The 20835-nt window shown below is 42.1% G+C and overlaps 3 protein-coding genes and 1 long non-coding RNA gene across 6 annotated transcripts; all 4 read left to right on the top strand.

Moving 5' to 3' along the window:
* Window positions 1-369: 369 nt before the first annotated feature.
* LOC134181078 (17-beta-hydroxysteroid dehydrogenase 14-like) lies at window positions 370-8386 on the top strand. The gene is made up of 10 exons (XM_062648282.1): window positions 370-452; window positions 512-620; window positions 3937-3975; window positions 4092-4186; window positions 4663-4729; window positions 4798-4889; window positions 5698-5802; window positions 6609-6676; window positions 6735-6831; window positions 8092-8386. Exons 1-10 carry the CDS (start codon window positions 387-389, stop codon window positions 8239-8241), a joined length of 888 nt encoding a protein of 295 aa, XP_062504266.1. The 5' UTR covers window positions 370-386; the 3' UTR covers window positions 8242-8386.
* Window positions 8387-8989: 603 nt separating this feature from the next.
* On the top strand, window positions 8990-15079 carry LOC134181064 (gamma-secretase subunit Aph-1b-like). Of its 2 annotated transcripts, XM_062648261.1 has the most exons (6): window positions 8990-9138; window positions 9190-9360; window positions 12778-12848; window positions 12905-13048; window positions 14353-14480; window positions 14546-15079. In XM_062648261.1, the coding sequence occupies exons 1-6, from the start codon at window positions 9026-9028 to the stop codon at window positions 14678-14680; spliced, it is 762 nt and encodes a 253-aa protein (XP_062504245.1). In that variant the 5' UTR covers window positions 8990-9025; the 3' UTR covers window positions 14681-15079. The 2 variants fall into 2 exon arrangements, with proteins under 2 accessions (XP_062504245.1, XP_062504246.1); XM_062648262.1 differs by lacking the exons at window positions 14353-14480; window positions 14546-15079 and adding an exon at window positions 14150-14342 and having other exon boundaries at window positions 12905-13108.
* A 456-nt stretch (window positions 15080-15535) lies between these two features.
* On the top strand, window positions 15536-19169 carry LOC134181174 (synaptotagmin-2-like). 2 transcript variants are annotated; one of them, XM_062648394.1, is made up of 4 exons: window positions 15536-15999; window positions 16067-16926; window positions 17066-17195; window positions 18600-19169. In XM_062648394.1, the coding sequence occupies exons 1-4, from the start codon at window positions 15948-15950 to the stop codon at window positions 18890-18892; spliced, it is 1335 nt and encodes a 444-aa protein (XP_062504378.1). In that variant the 5' UTR covers window positions 15536-15947; the 3' UTR covers window positions 18893-19169. The 2 variants fall into 2 exon arrangements, with proteins under 2 accessions (XP_062504378.1, XP_062504377.1); XM_062648393.1 differs by having other exon boundaries at window positions 18570-19169.
* A 189-nt stretch (window positions 19170-19358) lies between these two features.
* Window positions 19359-20835, top strand: LOC134181448 (uncharacterized). Its single transcript, XR_009970158.1, has 3 exons — window positions 19359-19470; window positions 19556-19823; window positions 20574-20835. It is a non-coding gene; the product is annotated as an uncharacterized LOC134181448 (long non-coding RNA).

The following is a 20835-nucleotide window of genomic DNA, read 5'->3' as shown; positions in this document are numbered from 1 at the left end:
AGTTATGAGGCTCAACGCTAGCTGGCACGACATGCTTGCATCTCCTCGACATATTGCACAGTTCATGGCATTCACCTAGCAAGTGTGCAACAACAGACACAAAATATCGTAGGAGCTAGCTTTACTGACAAGTACAACAAGTTGTATTATGATCTAGACTTGGCTGAGTATTATTTTGTGATAAAATTAAAGCGAACGCACGTACACGTACACACACGCGCACGCACACACACACACACACACACACACACACACACACACACACACACACACACACACACACACCATATACGCCCCCAGCTTGCGTCGAAGGTCTGGCTACGCGAGTCTTTTCTAATCCACATCCGGGAGTGTAAATATTTAATCACGTGACAATATACTCACCTATGTTGCGAACGTTTAGCTCGTGTTGCCGCCGTTCGGCAGCGTTAGTCGTCAGACGGTTTGCATCGGTACGATCGACAGCAAGTTTATCTTATTTAGTTTGAATAATTTGTGCGTTCAATTGCAGCCGTTCTCATCAACTGCCCGCGGAGCGACGGGTCCTCGCTACCAAGACAGAGTTGTTGTAGTGACCGGTGGTTCCAAGGGTATTGGAGAGGGAATTGTGCGTGTGTTCTGTAAGGACTGACGTGCATCTCGTTACGGGCTGCGTGTGGATCCTCACGTCTCCTGTGTGTGTGTGTGTGTGTGTGTGTGTGTGTGTGTGTGTGTGTGTGTGTGTGTGTGTGTGTGTGTGCGCGCGCGCGCACCTGCCTGCCTGCCTGCGTGTGTGTGCGCGCGCGCGCACCTGCCTGCCTGCCTGCGTGTGTGCGTGCGTGCGTGTGCGTGAGTACCTGCCTGCCTGCCTGCCTGCCTGCCTACGTGAGTGTGTGTGTGTGTGTGTGTGTGTGTGTGTGTGTGTGTGTGTGTGTGTGTGTGTGTGTGTGTGTGTGTGTGTGTGTTTCTTCATGTTGTTGTTGTTGTGTGTGTTTGTGTGTTTCTTGTTGTGGTTGTTGTTGTTGTTGTTGCTGTTGATGTTGTTGCTGTTGTTGTTGTTGCTGTTGTTGTTGTGTGTGATTGAGTGAGTGAGTGAGTGAATGTGAGTGTGTGTGCACGTGTGCCTGCCTGTTTGTCTGTGTGTATGTGTGTACATACGTTTATTCTCTTTGTCTATTATTGGGCGTATTTGTTTGGGACTACCTTTTTCTGGAAAGGTAGGTTGGATAGAGCGGAAAGAGACATGGTACATTTACCAATCGAACTGAACCTTTCTGAAACAAGATAGATGAGGCAGTAACAGAACTATGCGCATGGTTAGAATCACTGCATGTGTACGTGTTCTTTGTCATAGCCGTTTTATCTACTTTCCACTTGTTAGAATGTTTACTAACTCTTTGGGAGTTTGTTCTGCTTACCACAAGAAATCAGGTGCCGTTCAACTTTTGCGTGGGCAATTCAGAATAAGCACAAATATTGTTCTGGAAATGTTACGCAAAGCGAGCACATTGATTTGGAAGGTCAACGCTGGTAGAGACTCAAGTTTTACATGTCTAGGTGCTTGTTCTATCCGTACTATCCGTGATGGTAGGATAGGTTTGAAAGTCTATGTGCTCTATCCTTTTTCTGAAACAGAAAAGTAAACAATTGAACAGCTTAGTACCTTTTCAGTCTATCCGTTTCCTGAATGGTTTGGATTCTATCCGGAAAGTAAAGGAGCCCAATCGAACACACTAGCGGGCCTTTCCACTCTATGTGTTTCTAGAAAGGTCCCAAACAAATACGCTTGTTGTCTCTTTTTGTCTCTGTGTTTGTTTGTGTGTTTGTTTATGTGTTTATCTCTCCTTGTTTGTTTGTCTCAGATGTAGAAACCACGGGGTAGCATTTCTACTGACTACTCTACAGTGCTCGAAATTACGGCCAGTCATCGGACAATGTCCGGCTGAATAAGCCATTTGTCCGACTGCCAGCGGAATAGCCGGACATTGTGTCTGGACCTATCTGGTTGGAGCTTCCTGCTAGTCTCAGCAAGTTGTGGACTCATCTAAGTGACTGAGATACTGATGGAGGGGGGGGTGTGACTCTATAGGTGATATCCGTAACACGATGACCGTGACATTACTGGATAGGCTAAAACTGGTGTACCAGCCAGGCGATTGCTTTGACATTGACAATGGCTTCGCCTAATTAATTATCTTAAACTTAGCCAGTCGTGCTTCTCCGGGCTAAATTTATACCCAACTCCAGCCTTAGTACACATGCTGTTCTACAGAGGCAGCTGGATAGAAGGTGTGTCAATAGGTGTGTTAGTTGACCACATCATTTTAGAAATGAGGCTTTCAATGTCTTTGCCATTCCTTATCCTACTCTGACAGTGACTGTATTGAGTGCTGAGTTACACTGTGCAGCTATCGGGATGCTTGCGTAGATACATGCATGTGTTTCCCACAACTATTTTTCTTGTGGTTTCTAGTGTCAGCTATTAGCCACGCCTAGATCAGGCCACAGTAGCTCATTATACACAACTGATACCCCATTCACACGAGCACAGCTCCAAACTGAGCCGAGCCGAGCCAAGCTAGCCTGGGCTAGTGAAGCGAGCCAGCTGTTGTTCACACGACATTCTGACAAACCGAGCCAGCCGAGTTTTAGTAGGCGTGTCTCTTGGTGTGCACGCTAGATGCAGACGTCGTCATGGAACAAGCTGTTCGTGCTTGCTTCTCTCTGGCGCTAGAACAGTCTGCGGAAACATCGAGGAGAAGTACCAAGCATAGATGTTGACGTCGTCTTTGTTTTGACAGGCACTACACAACCGAATCGAACCAAACCATGCTGGCATGGCAACTTGAGGTGGGCCAACTCAGCACGGTTTGGTTCGGTTCGGCCGGCATTCACACAACAAAGTGAAATCGATCCAAACTGTATCGTACCATGCTGGCACAGTTACAAATGCTCGTGTGAATGGGGTATTAGGCTCAAGACAATCACAGCAAATCATGTCACACTGAATGTCATTTCTAGAGAAGACTTTGAAAACTTGATGTGTTGAGACTTCTGACAATGCAGTTGCTGTAGTTGGTAGCATTTGCCATCAGTAAAGTATAGTGCATGTAGTTGAGTTGGAGCAAGTGAGTGGTAATCATTGAATGTGGTAATCATTACAGGTGGATATCATTAAGAGTCGCGTATACTCACCCACATGCAAAATATGATAATCAGACTAATGATTAACTTCCGGTATACCCTCATACGGGGAACTGAATCGGATGTCCGACCAATTTGTGTAGATGTAGGTAAAACCCGAACATGCCAGGCACGGTGTCCGGACGACCGAGAAACCTTCTTTCAAGCACTGCTCTATCTACAGACATGGGCATAATTATGGAGCCACCCCCATATCAGCTGAGGCATGGAAATCAACAATTGCAGATTTATGAATATACCCGTTGACCCGCTGATTCTACATCGAATCATGCTATTTGGGTATTTATATAGAGAATGACCAGACTAACCACCGCCACAATACATTACAATGTCCAAACCCTTCATGTTGTGACGTCACAAGAGCAGACTCACAATATGCAAGTAAACTGAAACGTATAGTCTCCTCTGACATAAACAAAGTTATTTTATTTTTTAGTAGCTTTCTGAAAATCTATTTTCGTTATTAACTTTCGAATTGATTGAACCGACAGCAAGAAGCAGTCATGTAGGTCACACATGATCACCTCCAATCTCAGACATGTGGATGGCACAATCAGAGCCATTACCTCACCATTATGACTTGTTTTAATTTACTAAAAAGTGCAGCTGTTGCTGTAGATGCATGTACTTGCAGTGTCTGAGAAAGTCCAATAATTTTTTAATCTAAGTCATATGCTCAAAGTGGCTCCATAATTATGCCCATGTCTGTATCTATATATTAGTCTTTACTCATATGTTTTAAATTGCCTTTAGGTAATGCAGGCTCGAGAGTGGTTTTCTGTGCCAGAGGAGGTAAATAATAATACAACGACAACCGAACACATTCAACTGAATCTATTGATCTCTTATCTTTTATTAGAATTACATTTATAATTATTGCTGTATGATGGATGTCTCTTATTTCTTAGAGGAAAGTGGCAAGAACCTTGAAAGTGAACTCAACAGAGCATCTCATCAAGTGATGTTTGTTCGTTGTGATATGACAAAACATGGTGATATTGAGGTGAGGTTGAGCTTGACTTTGTGCTTTTGTGGTAATCAGTACTTTGTGTAGTTTGAGTAGTCTGGTGTGTGTGTGTGTGTGTGTGTGTGTGTGTGTGTGTGTGTGTGTGTGTGTGTGTGTGTGTTTGTGCGTGTGTGTGTGTGTTTTGTGTTTGTGTGTGTTTGTGTGTGTGTGTGTGTGTGTGTGTGTGTGTTTTTGTGTGTGTGTGTGTACTTATTGTGTTTGTTTGTTTGTGTAGTTGTTTGGTTTATGTCTGTTGTGTGTCTCTGTTTTGTGTCTGTTTTCTCTCTCTCTGTATGTTTGTTTATCTGATGATTGAACTGACTGTCAATGCTGTTTAATTATCATGAGGCACATGCTTGTCAGTTGCTATTAACAATACTCTTACCAGCAGCTCACGTTATTGCTGCTGTGAATGCATGTTTCTCTCCCAGCATTCTCATCTATATAATCTGCAACTTTTGTGATACTTTTAGAATCTTATTAACACAACAGTCAAACAATTTGGTCGCCTGGATTGCCTTGTCAACAATGCAGGATGGCGTATGTTTACTTGTTTAGTATGATTGTTTTGTACATTATTGAGAGAGGGTATGACTATTTTTCTATAGATCCTCCTGTTACTCGTATTGAGGATGTGTCTGTGGATGACTTCCAGTACCTTCTCAATTTCAACCTCACAAGTTACTTTGTTGCTTGCAAGGTACTACTTGTTTTGTTCTGTCTGTCCATTTGTCTGTCTGTCTGTCTGACTGACTGTCAGTCTGCCTGTCTGTCTGACTGTCAGTCTGTTTGTCTGTCTGACTGTCAGTCTGTCTGTCTGTCTGTCTGTCTGTCTGTCTATTGTTTGTCTTTCTGTCTTTTAGTTTGTTTGTCTGTTTGTCTTTCTGTTTGTCTGTTTGTGTGACTTACTGACTGACTGACATCATTTATTACATCAAACCTCTACATACAGAACACTGAAAGGTAAAAATATTATCCACGACAGTTCAGGTCAGTGGAATCACGGTTACAGCAAACTACAAGTTAAAACTGTGTGCATGCAAATAGTAGTTGAAGATCCATTCTATTAAACAGCGCTGACTGACTGAATGTCTGTCTGTCTGTGTGTCGGTCTGTCTGTCTGTCTTTCTGTCTGTCTGTCTGTCTGTCTGTCTGTCTGTCTGTGTCTGTCTGTCAATACATATATTTTCAAACCTTGAACTATTATACACCATCTAAGCAAAGCAACTAAATACTACCCAAGCCAATAGAGTTTGCTTCTACCTACATCTATTTATGTCTGTCTGTCTGTCTGTCTGTTTGTCTGTCTGTTTGTCTGTCTGTTTGTCTGTCGGTTTGTCTGTCTGTCTGTCTGTTTATTTGTCTGTCTGTCTGTTTATCTGTCTGTCTGTCTGTCTATCTGTCTGTCCGTGTGTCTATCTATCTGTCTGTTTGTCTGTTTCTGTCTCTGCGTTCCTTATTCTTGCTTAATTAACAGTACACTTACTATATTTCTACTATTGAAACAGACTGCTTTACCACATTTGAGGAAGACCCAAGGCAACATCATAAACATTTCAAGTCTTGTGGCCACAATCGGTCAGCTCGGCTCTGTTGCATACGTTGCAACAAAGGTATGATGCCACAGTAGATGACATGCATTAGACACCTTCATTTACATTCATTGCTAGACTCAGTCTTTTTAAATTGGTTGCTAGTCGCTCTTATGTTACTCACTTAGATACAATCTCAACTCTCTTTTGACTTTATAAACTGTTTATATCAAAATACATACATACATACATACATACATACATATATATATATATATATATATATATATATATATATATATATATATATATGGTTGTATCTTGGCTATTTTTTGGTGTGTTTGTTGCTTGTTTGTTTGTTTGTTGGTTGGTTTGTTTGCTTGCTTACTTGTTTGTTTGTTTACTTGTTTGTTTGCTTGTTTATTTGCTTGTTTGCTTGCTTGCTTGTTTACTTGCTTGCTTGCTTGTTTGTTTGCTTGCTTGCTTGTTTGTTTGTTTGCTTGTTTGTTTGCTTGTTTGTTTGCTTGTTTGTTTGCTTGCTTGCGTGCTTGTTTGCTTGCTTGCTTATTTGCTTGCTGTTTGTTTGTTTGTTTACTTGCTTGCTTGTTTGCATGCTTGTTTGTTTGTTTGTTTAATATGATTGTTTGTTTGTGTTTGTATGTTACATTTATATGTCATCGTTTTGTCTGACTATGTCAATCAATGTACATGTATCTGTTTCCATGTATGTTTGTGTTTAGTGTTTGTGTTATTATTTGTTTGTTTGTTACTATTTGTGTATTTTTGTCTTGATTGGCTTTTCTACTGATTGACAACGTAGCAAACTGCAACACCACCAATGTGATGTGATGTGTTTCCAGCTGACATTTCGATTTTGTCCTACACAGGGTGCCATCATATCAATGACAAAAGCACTTGCGGTCGACGAAGCTAAATATGGTGTTAGAGTGAACAGGTTTGTTCATCTTGTAGTGCTATATATAGACATGATAATGAGATCGTTGGGTGTTTAGTGTGTCGCCGGGCAATGTGATGACACCACTTTGGAACGAGTTTGCACAGAGTGCTGACGACGTGCAGGCGGCTATCAAGGAAGGCGAGGACGCTCAGGTGTGTGTGTGTGTGTGTGTGTGTGTGTGTGTGTGTGTGTGTGTGTGTGTGTGTGTGTGTGCGTGCATTGATTGTGTGTGTGTGTGTGTGTGTGTGTGTGTGTGTGTGTGTGTGTGTGTGTGTGTGTGTGTGTGTGTGTGCATTGATTGTGTGTGAGTGCATTGATTGTGTGTGTGTGTGTGTGTGTGTGTGTGTGTGTGTGTGTGTGTGTGTGTGTGTGTGTGTGTGTGTGTGTGTATCTGTTAAAACCATTCGTATTCAAAATATGATTTATTGTTATCAGCAGCCATAATTAGTACACAGTGGCTGTTAATTAGTTATTAATATTTAATTAATTAAATAATTGTTTATAGCATAACTGACTTTCGTATTTAGTAATGATAAAGGTAGTATATTTCCATGACAACCATTTATGTCACGTGATTAGCTGTAAATTAAGTAATTACCAATTTTGAAATTATTGATTATTACCTATTATATTAGCAATCTAATACACACTTGTTTATAATGTTAATTAATCAATTATATTTAGAGTCAATCATTAATTATTATTAGCAAATTATTAACAAACACTTGCATTGTAACTTACTGATACAAAAGTATTGAACTTACAGTAATACCTCTGTGGACAACCAAGCAGACAGACAGATGGACAGATGGACGGAATCTGGAATGCGCATGCGCTCATTGCATGTATTGGTTATTATTAGCAGTTTAATTAATAAAAGACACTTGTGTATACTAATTTTATTTAATCACAAATATTAATTAATTTGTAAATGAAATATTAATTATTATTTTCAAAGGAACTAATCGTTGATTGTGTTGTCTGGTATCTATCTACTTGTACAATAGTGTCTGTGAATTAATTATTAATATTAAATTAGTTGTATAGCTAAATTAATTGATTACCAATATTAAAATTAATTATATTTAGGAAAATTATTAATTATTATTAGCAAATTTAATTAACAAAAATTCGTATCTTAACTTACTAATACTAAGGTATTAATCTTTAGTATTGAAACTTGTTATTAATTAACCCCGCGCGCGCATGCGTTCTGCTTACAGTAATGCCTCATAACGACCACGTGGACTGACGAAGGGCAACCAACACAAAAAGGTTTACGCGGGGCGCAATTTACTAGCGCATGTCGCCAAAACTTAAATTTTAATCCCTAATGTTAAATTTTGAAAATTAAGTTTTAATTATTATTAGCAAAGACACTAATCGTCGATTGCGTTATCTGGTATCTACAGCTGCTTGGCCGAATGGGCACGCTAGAAGAAAGCGGTCAAGTTTGCCTATTTCTAGCAGCCGAAGCAACATTCACGACTGGGATAGACTTTCTCTTGTCAGGAGGAGCCGAGCTGAACTATGGCAAGAAAACAAGGCTCGACGACAGTTGACGTGATAGATACACAACAATAATTGATGACAGTGAATGCCATTTTTAGTTGGAATGTCATGTTTTCGATGATGTTTTTATAAACGTTATTTTTGTGTGATTAGATTATTTCTTATGTACACTGGAATATATGGAGTTACTGAGCAGCGCGTGCTGTAATCACGTGAGTAATCTATGAGGTCCCGTATTCATATTTCCCGTATATTCTTGTAGCGCGCTAGCTGTCTCTCTGAAGACGTTCTTCGATGTTGTTTTTCATCGCATTTAGTCCTCTAGTCGCGTTGTGTATAGGCAGACAATTGTGCTAGTGTTTCTATTGAGATGGTCAATACAAAATTGGCGTATATTAAATGGTTGATCATTATGTCCCGTATAAGATACCTAGCCTCGAATTCCAGACCAGAAAGCGCGGTTTGTGGTCTAGAAGTTCGAGGCTAGTAAATACTTAACCTCGTACCCAGGCCCTCCAGCGTTTCAAAATACAAAGACTTCGGGGTAGTTTAAGCGCGCATGCAAAGACAACGTGTCCTCTTCTCCAGGCGCGCAAGAGGGCGTACGAGGCCCTACTTGTTTTTCAAAATGTGTCTGAAGACGTTTTTTGTGCAGCTTTTTATTGCATTTGGTCCTCCAATTATTGTTATTTGCGTTTACAATATTCAGAAAACCTCAGGAATTGCTTCTGTATTAATACTGGCTATTATTGCTGATGTCCCGTATAACATCACGTGGCTAAATATTGACGTCCCGTATCAATATCCCGAACAACACCCTACCTGTCTCTCAAAATGGGTCTCAAGACGTTTTTCGGTGCCGCTTTCATCGCGTTTGGTCCTCCGATCATTCTTTTCGCGTTCACAATACTCAGAAGACCTCAGGACGTGCTGGTGTTTCTATCAAGGTGAACAGAGACAATCCATTTCAGTCATCGCCTCACTTCATTCCATTTTAGTGCCTTTTTCTGGCTGCTTTCGCTCCTATTCTCGGGCTGTGTGTGGAGAGTTATTGCGGTGAATAACACGAGTCCGGGATCGGATGCGGCGCTGTATCAATTGGCGCTGGGCGCTCTGTTTGCCGTCGCGTTTCAGGAGTTTTTTCGTTATGTGTTCTATAAGCTGCTGAGGTGAGGAGAGAGGGTTGGTGTAGCGATTGGTTCTGACTTGTTTCGTAGTGGGTCTGTGGGTCTGTTTGTCTGTCTGTCCGTCTGTCTGTCTGTGTGGTGTCTGTCTGTGACATATATTTCAAACATGGAACTATGATACATCACTATCTGTCTGTCTGTGTGTCTGTCTGTTTGTCTGTCTGTCTATCTGTCTGTCAATACATATATTTCAAACGTAGAACTATGATAATCACTGTCTGTGTGTCTGTCTGTCTGTCTGTCTGTCTGTCTGTCTGTCTGTCTGTCTGTCAATCACATATATTTGAACTTTTATCTCTGATACATTTTGCAATGCAGGGTACTATGTACTGTCCAACTACTAGTATTGTTCATCAACTAAACTGAGCTAAAATTGAAACTCGTGTAAAACAAAATGAGGACTACACTTAAAAAACTACAGTGTACAAGCAAAGCCTCCAGTACCAGCTAGTGGCTAAAGTACTGGGTGGCAAAGAGGTCACATCTGTTGCCTTCAGACAGCGAAGATAGATTTTTAGAGATGACTCTAGCATTACACTTTGGAGCTGAATAGAAAAGCATTTGGACCAGAAGTCAATAAATTCCGCAGCGTTTGGTCGTCCCACTTTGTCCGATGACTTCTTTGATAATTTGCACATGAGTTTCCACCCATCGATCCCCCAAGCTTCAAAATGCTGCAGTACCAGTGGTGTTGCAGTGGCAATTATGTCACCTGGTAATTGCTGTTTGCTGTATTTCTCTTTCTGTCTGTCTGCTCTCCTCTCTGCAGCGGCACCACTAACACTAGCAGATGATAGAAAGATGTCACTATTCCATGGGTGGGCGAGGGAGATATCTAGGTCAACGTTGTTTTCAATGTCCGAGTCAAAAAATACGATGCCGGTTTGTTGTCTTTGGTTGTATAATGATTTCTCGGCTCCCTGCGGTGGTCTATTTATCTGTCAGTCTGTCTGTCTGTCTGTCTCCCTGTCTGTCTGTCTATTTATCTGTTTGTCTGTCTGTCTGTCTATTTATCTGTCAGTCTGTCTGTCTGTTTATCTGTCTGTCTGTCTGTCTGTCTGTCGGTCTCCCTGTCTGTCTGTCTATTTATCTGTTTGTCTGTCTGTCTGTCTGTCTATTTATCGGTCAGTCTGTGTGTCTGTTTATCTGTCTGTCTGTCTATCTGTTTGTCTGTCTGTCTGTCTGTCTGTCTATTTATCTGTTTGTCTGTCTGTCTGTCTGTCATAGATATATATTTCAATATGAACAAAAATCGCTAAATAAGTGCATCCTTTGAACAATAATTATCATAACTAACTATAATAAACTAGACTAAACTGATCATATGATCTGCTGTCTTCTAAAGCCCTGTCCACACTAGACCAGAATGGATCGCAATCTGATCGGGATAGCGAACGTCCACACTACACTTTGAAACGCTACCTCCGCCCTATTTTTGGTATCACGTGACTGATGACCAATGTGTACGTGTGGATTCTTTGTGTGTGGAAAGCATTGATACGGCGATGTAAGGTGAGCGAGAACAAAGACGAGTGAGGAGGGCTAGATGCATGTCCACTCTACACACGTAGCATACGTAGAGGCAACGCCCACTATTCAACGATTGAAACCGCCTCCCATTGTAGATTGGATTTATCGCGATCGGATCATGATTGGATTGCAATCCAGTTGCCAGTGTGGACAGGGCTTAAATGACTATGAGTCAAAATAGCCACTGGTGTCATTCTGCTTACTAGACGAAACTTGTCTCTCTGTCTGTCTGTCGGTCTGTCTGTCTGTCTGTCTGTCACTGCAAAGCACGTAACTAAAGTTCAATAATAGCAAGAAACATAAGACTTGCAAACTACAAACAAGAGGTTAGATAGACTGTAGAGATAAAGTACAAGATAAGCAAGTTAGAACAAAATGATAACATCAGAGTCCAAAGAAGACCAAAACGATGGTGACGACAGAGTAGTAGGCCACAAAGGCAAGGTAAGGCTGCAATGATCCCAAATGCTGAAATCACAAGATGAAAATGAAGAAGAGATGATGACAACAGAAGCTGTCTGTTTGTCTGCCTGCCTGCCTACCTGCCTGTTACCTATGAATGTGATATTTCTTTGGCTCACCCTTGGAGGAAAGACATAGTGAATGGAGCTGCAAAGGCCTGCAGACATGCAGCGACAAAGTGGGAATCAGAAATATGTTACAAATATTCAAAGGAGATCTTGCCAGATAGATCTAGCCCTGAAATTGTTCCGCTAGTTTTTGAGCATTTTGTCACATTGGGATCAAAGCGGAAAACTTACCGCATGAACTGGGAAGAAAGGCAGAGCTCATTGATGGGAGACAAGTAGCTGCAGAGTTTATGTCATATTGGCGATGACATTTTTCTGTGACTCTCCAAAAATGCAATAGTAAAGTTGTCTTGAGAAAAGTGTCTAAGTTGTCAACAAACAGACTAATGGAGGATAATGTAGTTAGCAGAGATAGATACATTCAGTGCTTCACTCATTGAAATAGTTGAACTTGTTTATGAAGCACTTTCTTTTAATTATTGAAAAATTATGTATTTTAGTGTGTAGAGATGCTCTATCCTAATAAAATAACCTACCTGCCTGCCTTCCTGCCTGCCTGCCTGCCTGCCTGCCCTCCGTGGTTGCTGTCTGAAGTTGTAGTCGCGGCCAAACCTGCTCACGGAGCTTCTACGCGCTCTCTCTGGATTGTCAGCCATTGTGTCATTGCTTCTTTTGTCTGCTGTTCAATGTTTCCGTCCACCCGTCCGTCGTCACCATCTACCTGCCCTCCGTCGCTGCTGTCTGGAGTTGTTGTCGCGGCCAAACATGCTCATGATAGTTCACACAGTGAAATAGTTGAACTTGTTTATGAAGCACTTTCTTTTAATTATTGAAAAAGCATGTATTCTAGTGTGTAGAGATGCTGTATCCTAATAAAATAACCTGCCTGCCTGCCTGTCTGTTTGTCTGTCTGTCTGTCTGTTTGTCTGTCTGTTTGTCTGTCTGTCTGTCTGTGTGTCTGTCTGTCTGTTTGTCTTTGTGATGTTGGTTCAAAGTACGTGCTTCAAATTTACACGCAAATGGATGGTAGATGCATATACACTAGTGGCTACCACTTGCTGAGTTATCTGACAGCATAATTTATTCAGTTGTGATAATCTTTGTACTCAATATGGATCGGAACGACCCTCACATTACAATATCACTTACCATGTTCCAAAAATCTCTTTGTGTTACTTCCATCAGAGAAACGAAGTCAACCTAAGGTCCTTTGTGATTGTAACTTTGTTTATCTGTTGTCTTATCTACCTGCTACTTGCATCTTGTATGCATGTGTTTGTCTGCCTCTTTATAATTGTTATGTTTTATCATGATGTTGAGGTGCTGCATGTCATTTCAGACGAACAGAGAAAGATCTCTTAACTCTGATTGGTGATTCGTCGAAACTGACTCGTCATAGACTTGCTTATGGTATCGGTCTTATTGCACCAGACACGGTCTATTGTATCACCACTTTGTGTTTCTAGTCTCAGGCATGGGTTATGGTGCAATGAGTGGTGCATTTGCGTTTGGCAACGTCCTAGCCGACTCCCTTGGTCCTGGGATTGTGTCTAATATTGACCAATTTGGTGGTGAATTTCACGTGAAGGAGGAATTCTTTCTCGTTTCGGGTAAGTTGTGTGAACGTGAATGCCACAGTGCAGTGCAAATTTGGAGTCACTTGGGACTGCGTATCTTCTGTTTTTGTTGTAGTTAGCACAGTGGAGGCTGTAATGTATTTGTAGGTGGTTATCTCTGTGCATGGCTGTGTCTGTCTGTGTGTTTGTCTCTGTGTGTGTGTGTGTGTGTGTGTGTGTGTGTGTGTGTGTGTGTGTGTGTGTGTGTGTGTGTGTGTGTGTGTGTGTGTGTGTGTGTGATTTGTGTGTCTATGTGTGTGCCTGCCTGTGTGTTTGTCTGTCTGTCTGTATCTGTCTGTGTGTCTATCTGTGTGTTTGTTTGTTTGTCTTTTGTTTGTGTGTCTGTCTGTGTTTCTATTTGTGTGGCTGTGTGTCTATTTGTGTGGCTGTGTGTCTATCTGTGTGTCTGTGTCTGTCTGTGTGTCTATTTGTGTGTCTGTCTGTGTGTCTATCTGTGTGTCTGTGTCTGTCTGTGTGTCTGTTTGTGTGTCTGTGTGTCTGTCTGTGTGTCTATCTGTGTGTCTGTGTCTGTCCGTGTGTCTGTGTGTCTATCTCTGTGTCTGTCTGTGTTTCTGTTTGTGGGTCTGTTTATTTGTGTGTTTGTCTGTGTGTCTATCTCTCTGTGTGTGTCTGTATCTGTGTTTGTTTGTGTGTCTTTGTGTCTGTCTGTGTGTCTGTCTGTGTGTCTGTTTGTGTGTGTGTTTATTTATGTGTCTATCTGTGTGTCTGTCTGTCTGTCTGTGTGTCTATGTGTCTGTCTGTGTGTCTGTGTTTATGTGTCCGTCTGCGTGTCTGTTTGTTTTTTGTCTATGTGTCTGTCTGTGTGTCTATTTGTCTGTCTTAGTGTATCTGTGCGTCTATCTGTGTGTCTGTGTGTCTATCTGTTTGCGTGTTTGTCTGTGTGTCTGTCTGTGTGTCTGTCTGTGTCTGTGTGTTTTAGCTGTGTGTCTATCTGTGTATCTATCTGTGTGTCTAGTATCTGTGTGTCTGCTTGTGTGTCTGTCTGTCTGTTTGTGTCTGTCTGTCTGTCTGTGTGTGTACGGTCTGATAGTAAAACACAATATCTTATGGACGGCTTAACATATCAATATGAAGTTTTCAGAATATGCCAAAATTTCAAACAAGTTCAAAAATGGGCACTCCCTCTGAACAGACCCCCAAGAAGGAATTGTCAAAGATTGGCATACGAGTTCAAGTTGTGTGATCCCATCATAGATGACTCGTAGTTAATTACTTATTTAATCTAAAATTTATTAATATGTATTTTGCTTATCGGTTTTACTGTTTGTTGTTGACAGCTTTTTCTGCATTGTGTTTCATCTTTCTGAACGTAACATGGGGTGTCATCTGGTTTGCCGGATTGGACAAGTCGATGATGACTCATCTCGCTGTTGTCATAGTTACTCACTATTTTTCATCGTTTATAGTAAGTCAAATACAATAATCGATTGTGACATATCGTTTATCATAGAAACTGTTAATTATTAATAGACACTTGCGAACTACCATGGTGGTATGCCAGCCGCGGCTCTCGTTCCTAACTACATCTTGCTCGTGTGCCTTACAGTCTATGCGTATAAGGCAGCAGGTGGAAAGCTCTCCAACTTGTCATTGCTGTTTACTTGATGGAGGTGGACAGCAGCTTGGGGTTAGAAGTAAGAACCGATTGAAGTAAGAACTGATTGAGTGGATTTGACTGTGTGCCCTGTGTAAAGTAGTAGTCATGGTTGTGACATGTTTTTGATATTAGTTGGTGTGAGATTGTTTTGGAATTATGTGTATATGGACAAAGGTTGAACGTGTTATATGATTATTGATTGACTAATGGTATACCCGCTACAACTTGTAGTGAGTGTTTCAGATAGTAGTTATTGTGGTCCATGAAACATGGCAGAAACTTGGCTGGTGTTTGTGGCAGTTGAGGTGTAGACTGGTAGAGAAACGTTTGAGTGAGTTTGAGCCATTGGAGTTGCTTTGTGTGTTTGTTTGTTTGTTTGTTTGTTTGTTTGTTTGTTTGTTTGTGTGTGTGTGTGGATCATATTGAGGGCAGATAATTGCTTTTATTTGAACACACACACACACACACACACACACACACACACACACACACACACACACACACACACACACACACACACACACACACCAGGACATACATTACTGATCATTACAATCTGTTGAAGTTTCCAACCTCATTGATCAGACAGTCCCTATCAGAATGACGTCATCTGGGTTACCCTTTGTACAAGGTCTTGTGCACAAACTGATAACCTCCCAAGTAGCATTCACACACACATTCCTTGGAAGGTCACTAGTCACATGCCTTCCAAGAGATTGATCAGCACGTGACATAATCAATCAACCCGAATTGTTAACAGAGAAAGATGACAACAAACCTTTGCATAGACCTTGCATTTGCAGCAACGGCAGTGTTGAGGTTGGCAGACAGAGCACCTAGAGAGTAGCTGATGCTAGAGTCACGTGAGTACACAGCTACAAGGGGCCGCTATTGACATTGTTTGAGAGGTCATTGGTCAGATACACGTACTTGTCATTACAGTACAGGTTACACGCATGTTATGCATACCAAGTGTGGAGTCAACATCCTAATTGCAGGATGCGACTGTCACATACTTGTCACAAGCCGCTGCAAACGAGTTAGGGGGAGAGTGGGTGAGACCAACCAGGATACTTGATGATAGCCAGAGCACGTGCATTGGGTGTCGGGAACGTTCTCTGACATTGTAGTACACGACTTGTCACCTTTTGACGCCTTTCTCTCGTTATTAAGTTTATTCCCGTTTGTCGCGGTTAGCTCCACCTTTAGAATCCGGTGAAGCTGCAGCTAGTATAGATGGTGCGATTGCAATTTGCACATCATTAGGGGCGTTAGATGGAAGGCAATGGGTCGACGGACAGTGTGGAAGACTCCGAGTCTCTCCCTGGTAAGATCCGAATGCTTTCCAGACGTTTGTAGACACTCCAGTCTAAAGGCTTGAATTTGAATTGCAGTGCCTGTGTGGGTAGCAGCCGTTGTTGGCGTCACGGGTTTGCTAGCCTTGCTTGTCATCAGCTTTTGCATCTATCGATGGTTTGCAACACGTAGACTAAGACGGAAAGCGTTGCTAAGCAGAGTTGTGTCGTCTCAGACTCTTCGTCTTCGGCCTCTCTCAAAAGAAATGTTGGAGTCCAGGACGGTCCACGTGCAGCCGTCGTCGATTGGCGAACCGGTTGGTACCTCGTCTCGCCACAACAGTAATTCTACTCTAGCTAGTCTGTCCAAGGTCCAGCTCGAGAGCAGACCTACACTAACCAAGAGAGACTCATCGACAACAGTTGAAATACCCATCTCTCGGGTACGACAGAGAAGTCTCTCTGGGACAGTCAGTCCCACCCTCAGATCACTCCGATCTCTGTGCAAGGAAGACCATTCTCTGACGTTCAGCTTCTACAGAGAAGAAGAATCGCACGGTACTACAGCCGGTAAAATTCGTATTGGTCTACACTACGATCCTAAATCCTCAAACTTGACGGTCAGTGTGCTCGAATGCCAAGAGTTATTGGACGTGGAAAAAAGAGAAGGTGGTGGAGCACCCGATCCCTATGTCATACTACGGATGTCAAATAACAAGAGTCTTAAGTATCAGACCAAAGTGAAGCAGAAGACGCATGATCCGAAATTTTTCGAAGCCTTTAGATACCACGATGTCAGTCTGGAGTCGATTCCTCATCAGTCGATTTGTTTTCAAGTGGTCAATTTTGACAAGTCAGGAGAGCACAGAGTGCTTGGCGTTCTGGAGTGTTCTCTGGGAACGGTGCAATTGAATGTAGAACGCTTGCTATGGCTGCATATCAAAGCGCCTCAGCATCAAGTTAGTTTGTTGAGTAAATATATTATTGTAATAATTAATTTCTTTTTAAAATATTTTTTATATTTTGATCAAATAATTGCGTAGCTACATTTTGATTGTGATTATGTGAGGGGTGGTGTGATTGTATTTATTTTCTTAGATGAATGTTGAGTGTGGAGACGTGTTGATGGGACTTGGTATCATTCCAACAGCTGCAAACTTGACGACACTCACTGTGACTGTAATGAAAGCACAAAACTTGAAGGCTATGACTTTAGCTGGCAACTCGGGTGAGTGCTGATCCCCATGAGTGGAATGCCATAACTGTATTGTTAACGTGGCACTGTTGCACATTAATTAATTAGTAGAAGTTTAACTCAAACTAGGACGACAGACAGACATATTTAGGCAGGCAAGTAGGTAGACATACAACTTTTGGTGTCATTTCTGTAACTTTGTGATGTCTTCTAATTTGAGGGAAGGAAGGAAGGAAGGAAGGAAGGAAGGAAGACAGGCAGACAGACAGACACACAGACACACAGACGCACAGACAGACACAGACACACAGACAGACACACACAGGTAGACACAGACAGACAGACAGACAGACAGACAGACAGACAGGCGGACATCTTACCTTGTGCAGCTACAACTGGGGGAAGCGCGGCAATGAGAAGGGAGCAAATCAGGAAAACAAGTACGCCCAGGAACGACTACCCGGTGGATAGTTGCCAACTGTCGTGCCTCTTGTATTCGAACATTTTGGCTGTTGGGGGGGGGGGGGGGAGAAAGCGTCTGAGTTTTGATGGTCCTCTCTGCTTTGTGGAGGGATGACAGTGGACAATCTAACATTGCAGAGTTCAAGACACGAATGCAATGCAAATGAGATCTCTAGGAAGATGGCAGTAATTTCAGCTGGACAAAAATCTTGCAGTGTTCTTGACAAATATCAATTTGTTTTAAAACTAAGTGGTTAAATGTATTCTGATCCCCCTATGGGGTCATCTGTTGTAGCCTTAAGTGTTTGTTGTTGATTTAGAGGAACTCTACTTAAAGACTAGCTTTTAAGCTCTTGATGGAAATTTCTTTGGATTTAAAAAATATATGTATTTGACAGACAGACAGACAGACAGACAGACAGACACACAGAAAGACAGACAGTAAATAGTACCCTGCATTGCAAATGTATCATAGATAAAAGTTCAAATAAATGTGATGACAGACAGACAGACAGACAGGCAGGCAGACACACACACACACACACACACACACACACACACACACACACACACACACACACACACACACACACACACACACACACACACACACACACTGACAGACAGACAGACAGACGGACAGACAGACGCACAGACAGACACAGATATACACACAGAGACAGACACAGAGAGACAGACACACAGACTGACACACAGACACACAGACAGACACACGGACAGACAGACACACGGAAAGACACACACACACGGACAGACACACACAGACCGACACACAGTTTGATGGAAATTTCATTGTAATGGAAATATATGTATTGACAAACAGACAGACAAACAAACAGACTGACTGATCACAGATTGAAAGACAATAACATAGACAAAGAGAACAGTGCAGGCTATACTCAGTAACGACAACACTCGTTACAGATTCTTACGCCAAAGTATCGTTCCTGGCAGATGGAAAGAGAATAGCAAAGAAGAAATCCGAAATAGCCAAGGGGACCCTACAGCCAGTTTGGAACGTGCCTTTCCAGTTGACTGTTGCAATGGACGTCCTGAAGCGCACAAGCGTAGTTGTGAGCATCGTGCACGCAGATAGACTGACAAGACGTCGTTGCATCGGACAAGTAGTAGTGGGTTGTGATTGCCAGGCGTCTAGTCTTGAGGCTCAACACTGGCAAGACATGCTTGCATCTCCTCATCGTCACATTTCACGGTGGCATTCGCTGGCTAAATGTACTGCAAAGTAAAAAATGATATATGCTTGTAGTTTTGTTTATTGAGTTAGTTGTTTGCGAATATAGATAATTAGATCACAGTGGATAGTATAGGCGTGTACTCTAGTGTGCACATAGAGTTACACGCACACACAAACACACACTTCAAATTTTAATTGTATATACAGCTTAGCGCACGCGCAAATAGACACGGCAACGTCACCATTTGCAGACCGGAGTGTTGGGACAAGTCGCTTGCCTGTCCAAGGAAAAGAGCTGAACACAGGCGTACACCTATCTGTCTAAAACACAAAAGTAGGAAGCCAAATTTCCAGAATTTCTACTAATTTGTTAGTTGACTCTTACCGTTGTACTGTCACCAGTGACTCTAGACGCATGGTACAGTAGGTAACAATCTTGAATTTTAATTGTTTATATTATTATTTTAATATTTAGTTAGTGGAAAATGCTGTGGCGGATTCAGGATTTGCTATACACAGTCTACAAACAACCGGGGAAGTTAAGTTCGCGAGATGTCCCGGATAATCTGAACATCTGTAGGGCGTATCGACAGCTTGCATGACAACTTCGAATCATCCGCGCACAGTCTAGTAAGTTTTTGACCTCAGCTCGTCTAACAAGGCAGCGTTGACAACTGATCTATTCTCTGTTTTTTGGCGTGCTTTCCAACCTTAGAGAGATCTAGATACGCTTGCAGGAAGCCGAGCAAAACGGTCAACTATGACGTTCGTCCGCCGGTAGCTTCGACTATTTGTATTTCGCCCAACATATAGAGCGGAGCGAATCCAGCCTACTTGGTTCTTGGATGTGCCTGCACTATTGCTTTCTTCAGAACTTCTTGTCAAGGTGGAATCTTCTCTTGTTTGGAGGTGCTGGACGAGGTCAAAGTGACGATGATTATGGCGGTTTCCGGTCATTTTGACTCGCGATGTAGTCGTACAAGGTGAGTGTTATTGGCATTTGTTGTTAAGCATGTGCAAGACTGTCGTTAGCACATACATTTTGATGAGAAATCGGTTGCGTTGGGGCTTGCTGGGTATGAGTTTTCGTGGGCTAATAATACGTACTTTGTTAGGAGCGGTCAAAGTAAGCGACATTCTTTTGCTCCCTACATTTTGCCCAACTGATTTTCGTCTCTTTATCTGCATGAACACAGAGTAAAAGAGTTGCTTCGGTCGCGCGTGCACTTCCCTAAGCCGTCAGATCCCGCCAGCACCATGCAAACTACCGCCGTATCAAGGCTATCGAGAAGGACTCATGACAGATGGCAGCCAGATTTGGGCGTGACTTGTGGTGTCAGGGCGGTGCTGCTACGCGCCATCTAGATATTGCATGTGTTTCACGAATTAGTGGACAATCGTTCGGACAATATGTGTGACTTACGTGTAGAGGCTCTAACTTGAAGATGTTTAGCCGTGTAATGTGTACACTGCAGTAGTACACTGCAGTAATACACGTACAATACACTAATGGCGACTTCAAAGCAGTACATGCATGTGTACAGTATTGTGGTATACAGTGTGTAACGCAAAAGTAATTACGTAATTAAGTGTATTGCTACGTCACTTGAAAATAGTAACTCTTATTTAAGTAACTAAAGTTGTGTAGGAAGATGGTTCAAAATGTCTGAAAAAATAATTTGGCTCATCCCTACTAGCAGTGTTCTCAGATCTCTCTTTCTGTATGTATGTAGGTGAAGCCACAATGGTCAAGAAGTGCCTCTTGTTGTCACTGGGTGCTAACTGGCAGTCTCACACAGATCAATATCTCTCCTATGCTATGGGCATCTGATTGCTGTAATTACAATTGCGTATCGTACTAGTTTGTTGCAATAGCGGTTTGCGCATACTGTACATGTCTTAGAAATATTCAAGCACAGTAACTGATGTACGTAGCTAGTCTAGGCCGTACGTACGTACCGTCGACATCCATGTTTGTGTGACTGGTTAAATACC

The sequence above is a fragment of the Corticium candelabrum genome, chromosome 6, assembly GCF_963422355.1.
Source record: "Corticium candelabrum chromosome 6, ooCorCand1.1, whole genome shotgun sequence".
Taxonomy (NCBI): domain Eukaryota; kingdom Metazoa; phylum Porifera; class Homoscleromorpha; order Homosclerophorida; family Plakinidae; genus Corticium; species Corticium candelabrum.
The sequence above is the reverse complement of the archived record's forward strand: the minus strand, read 5'-3'. Positions and strand labels throughout refer to the sequence as shown.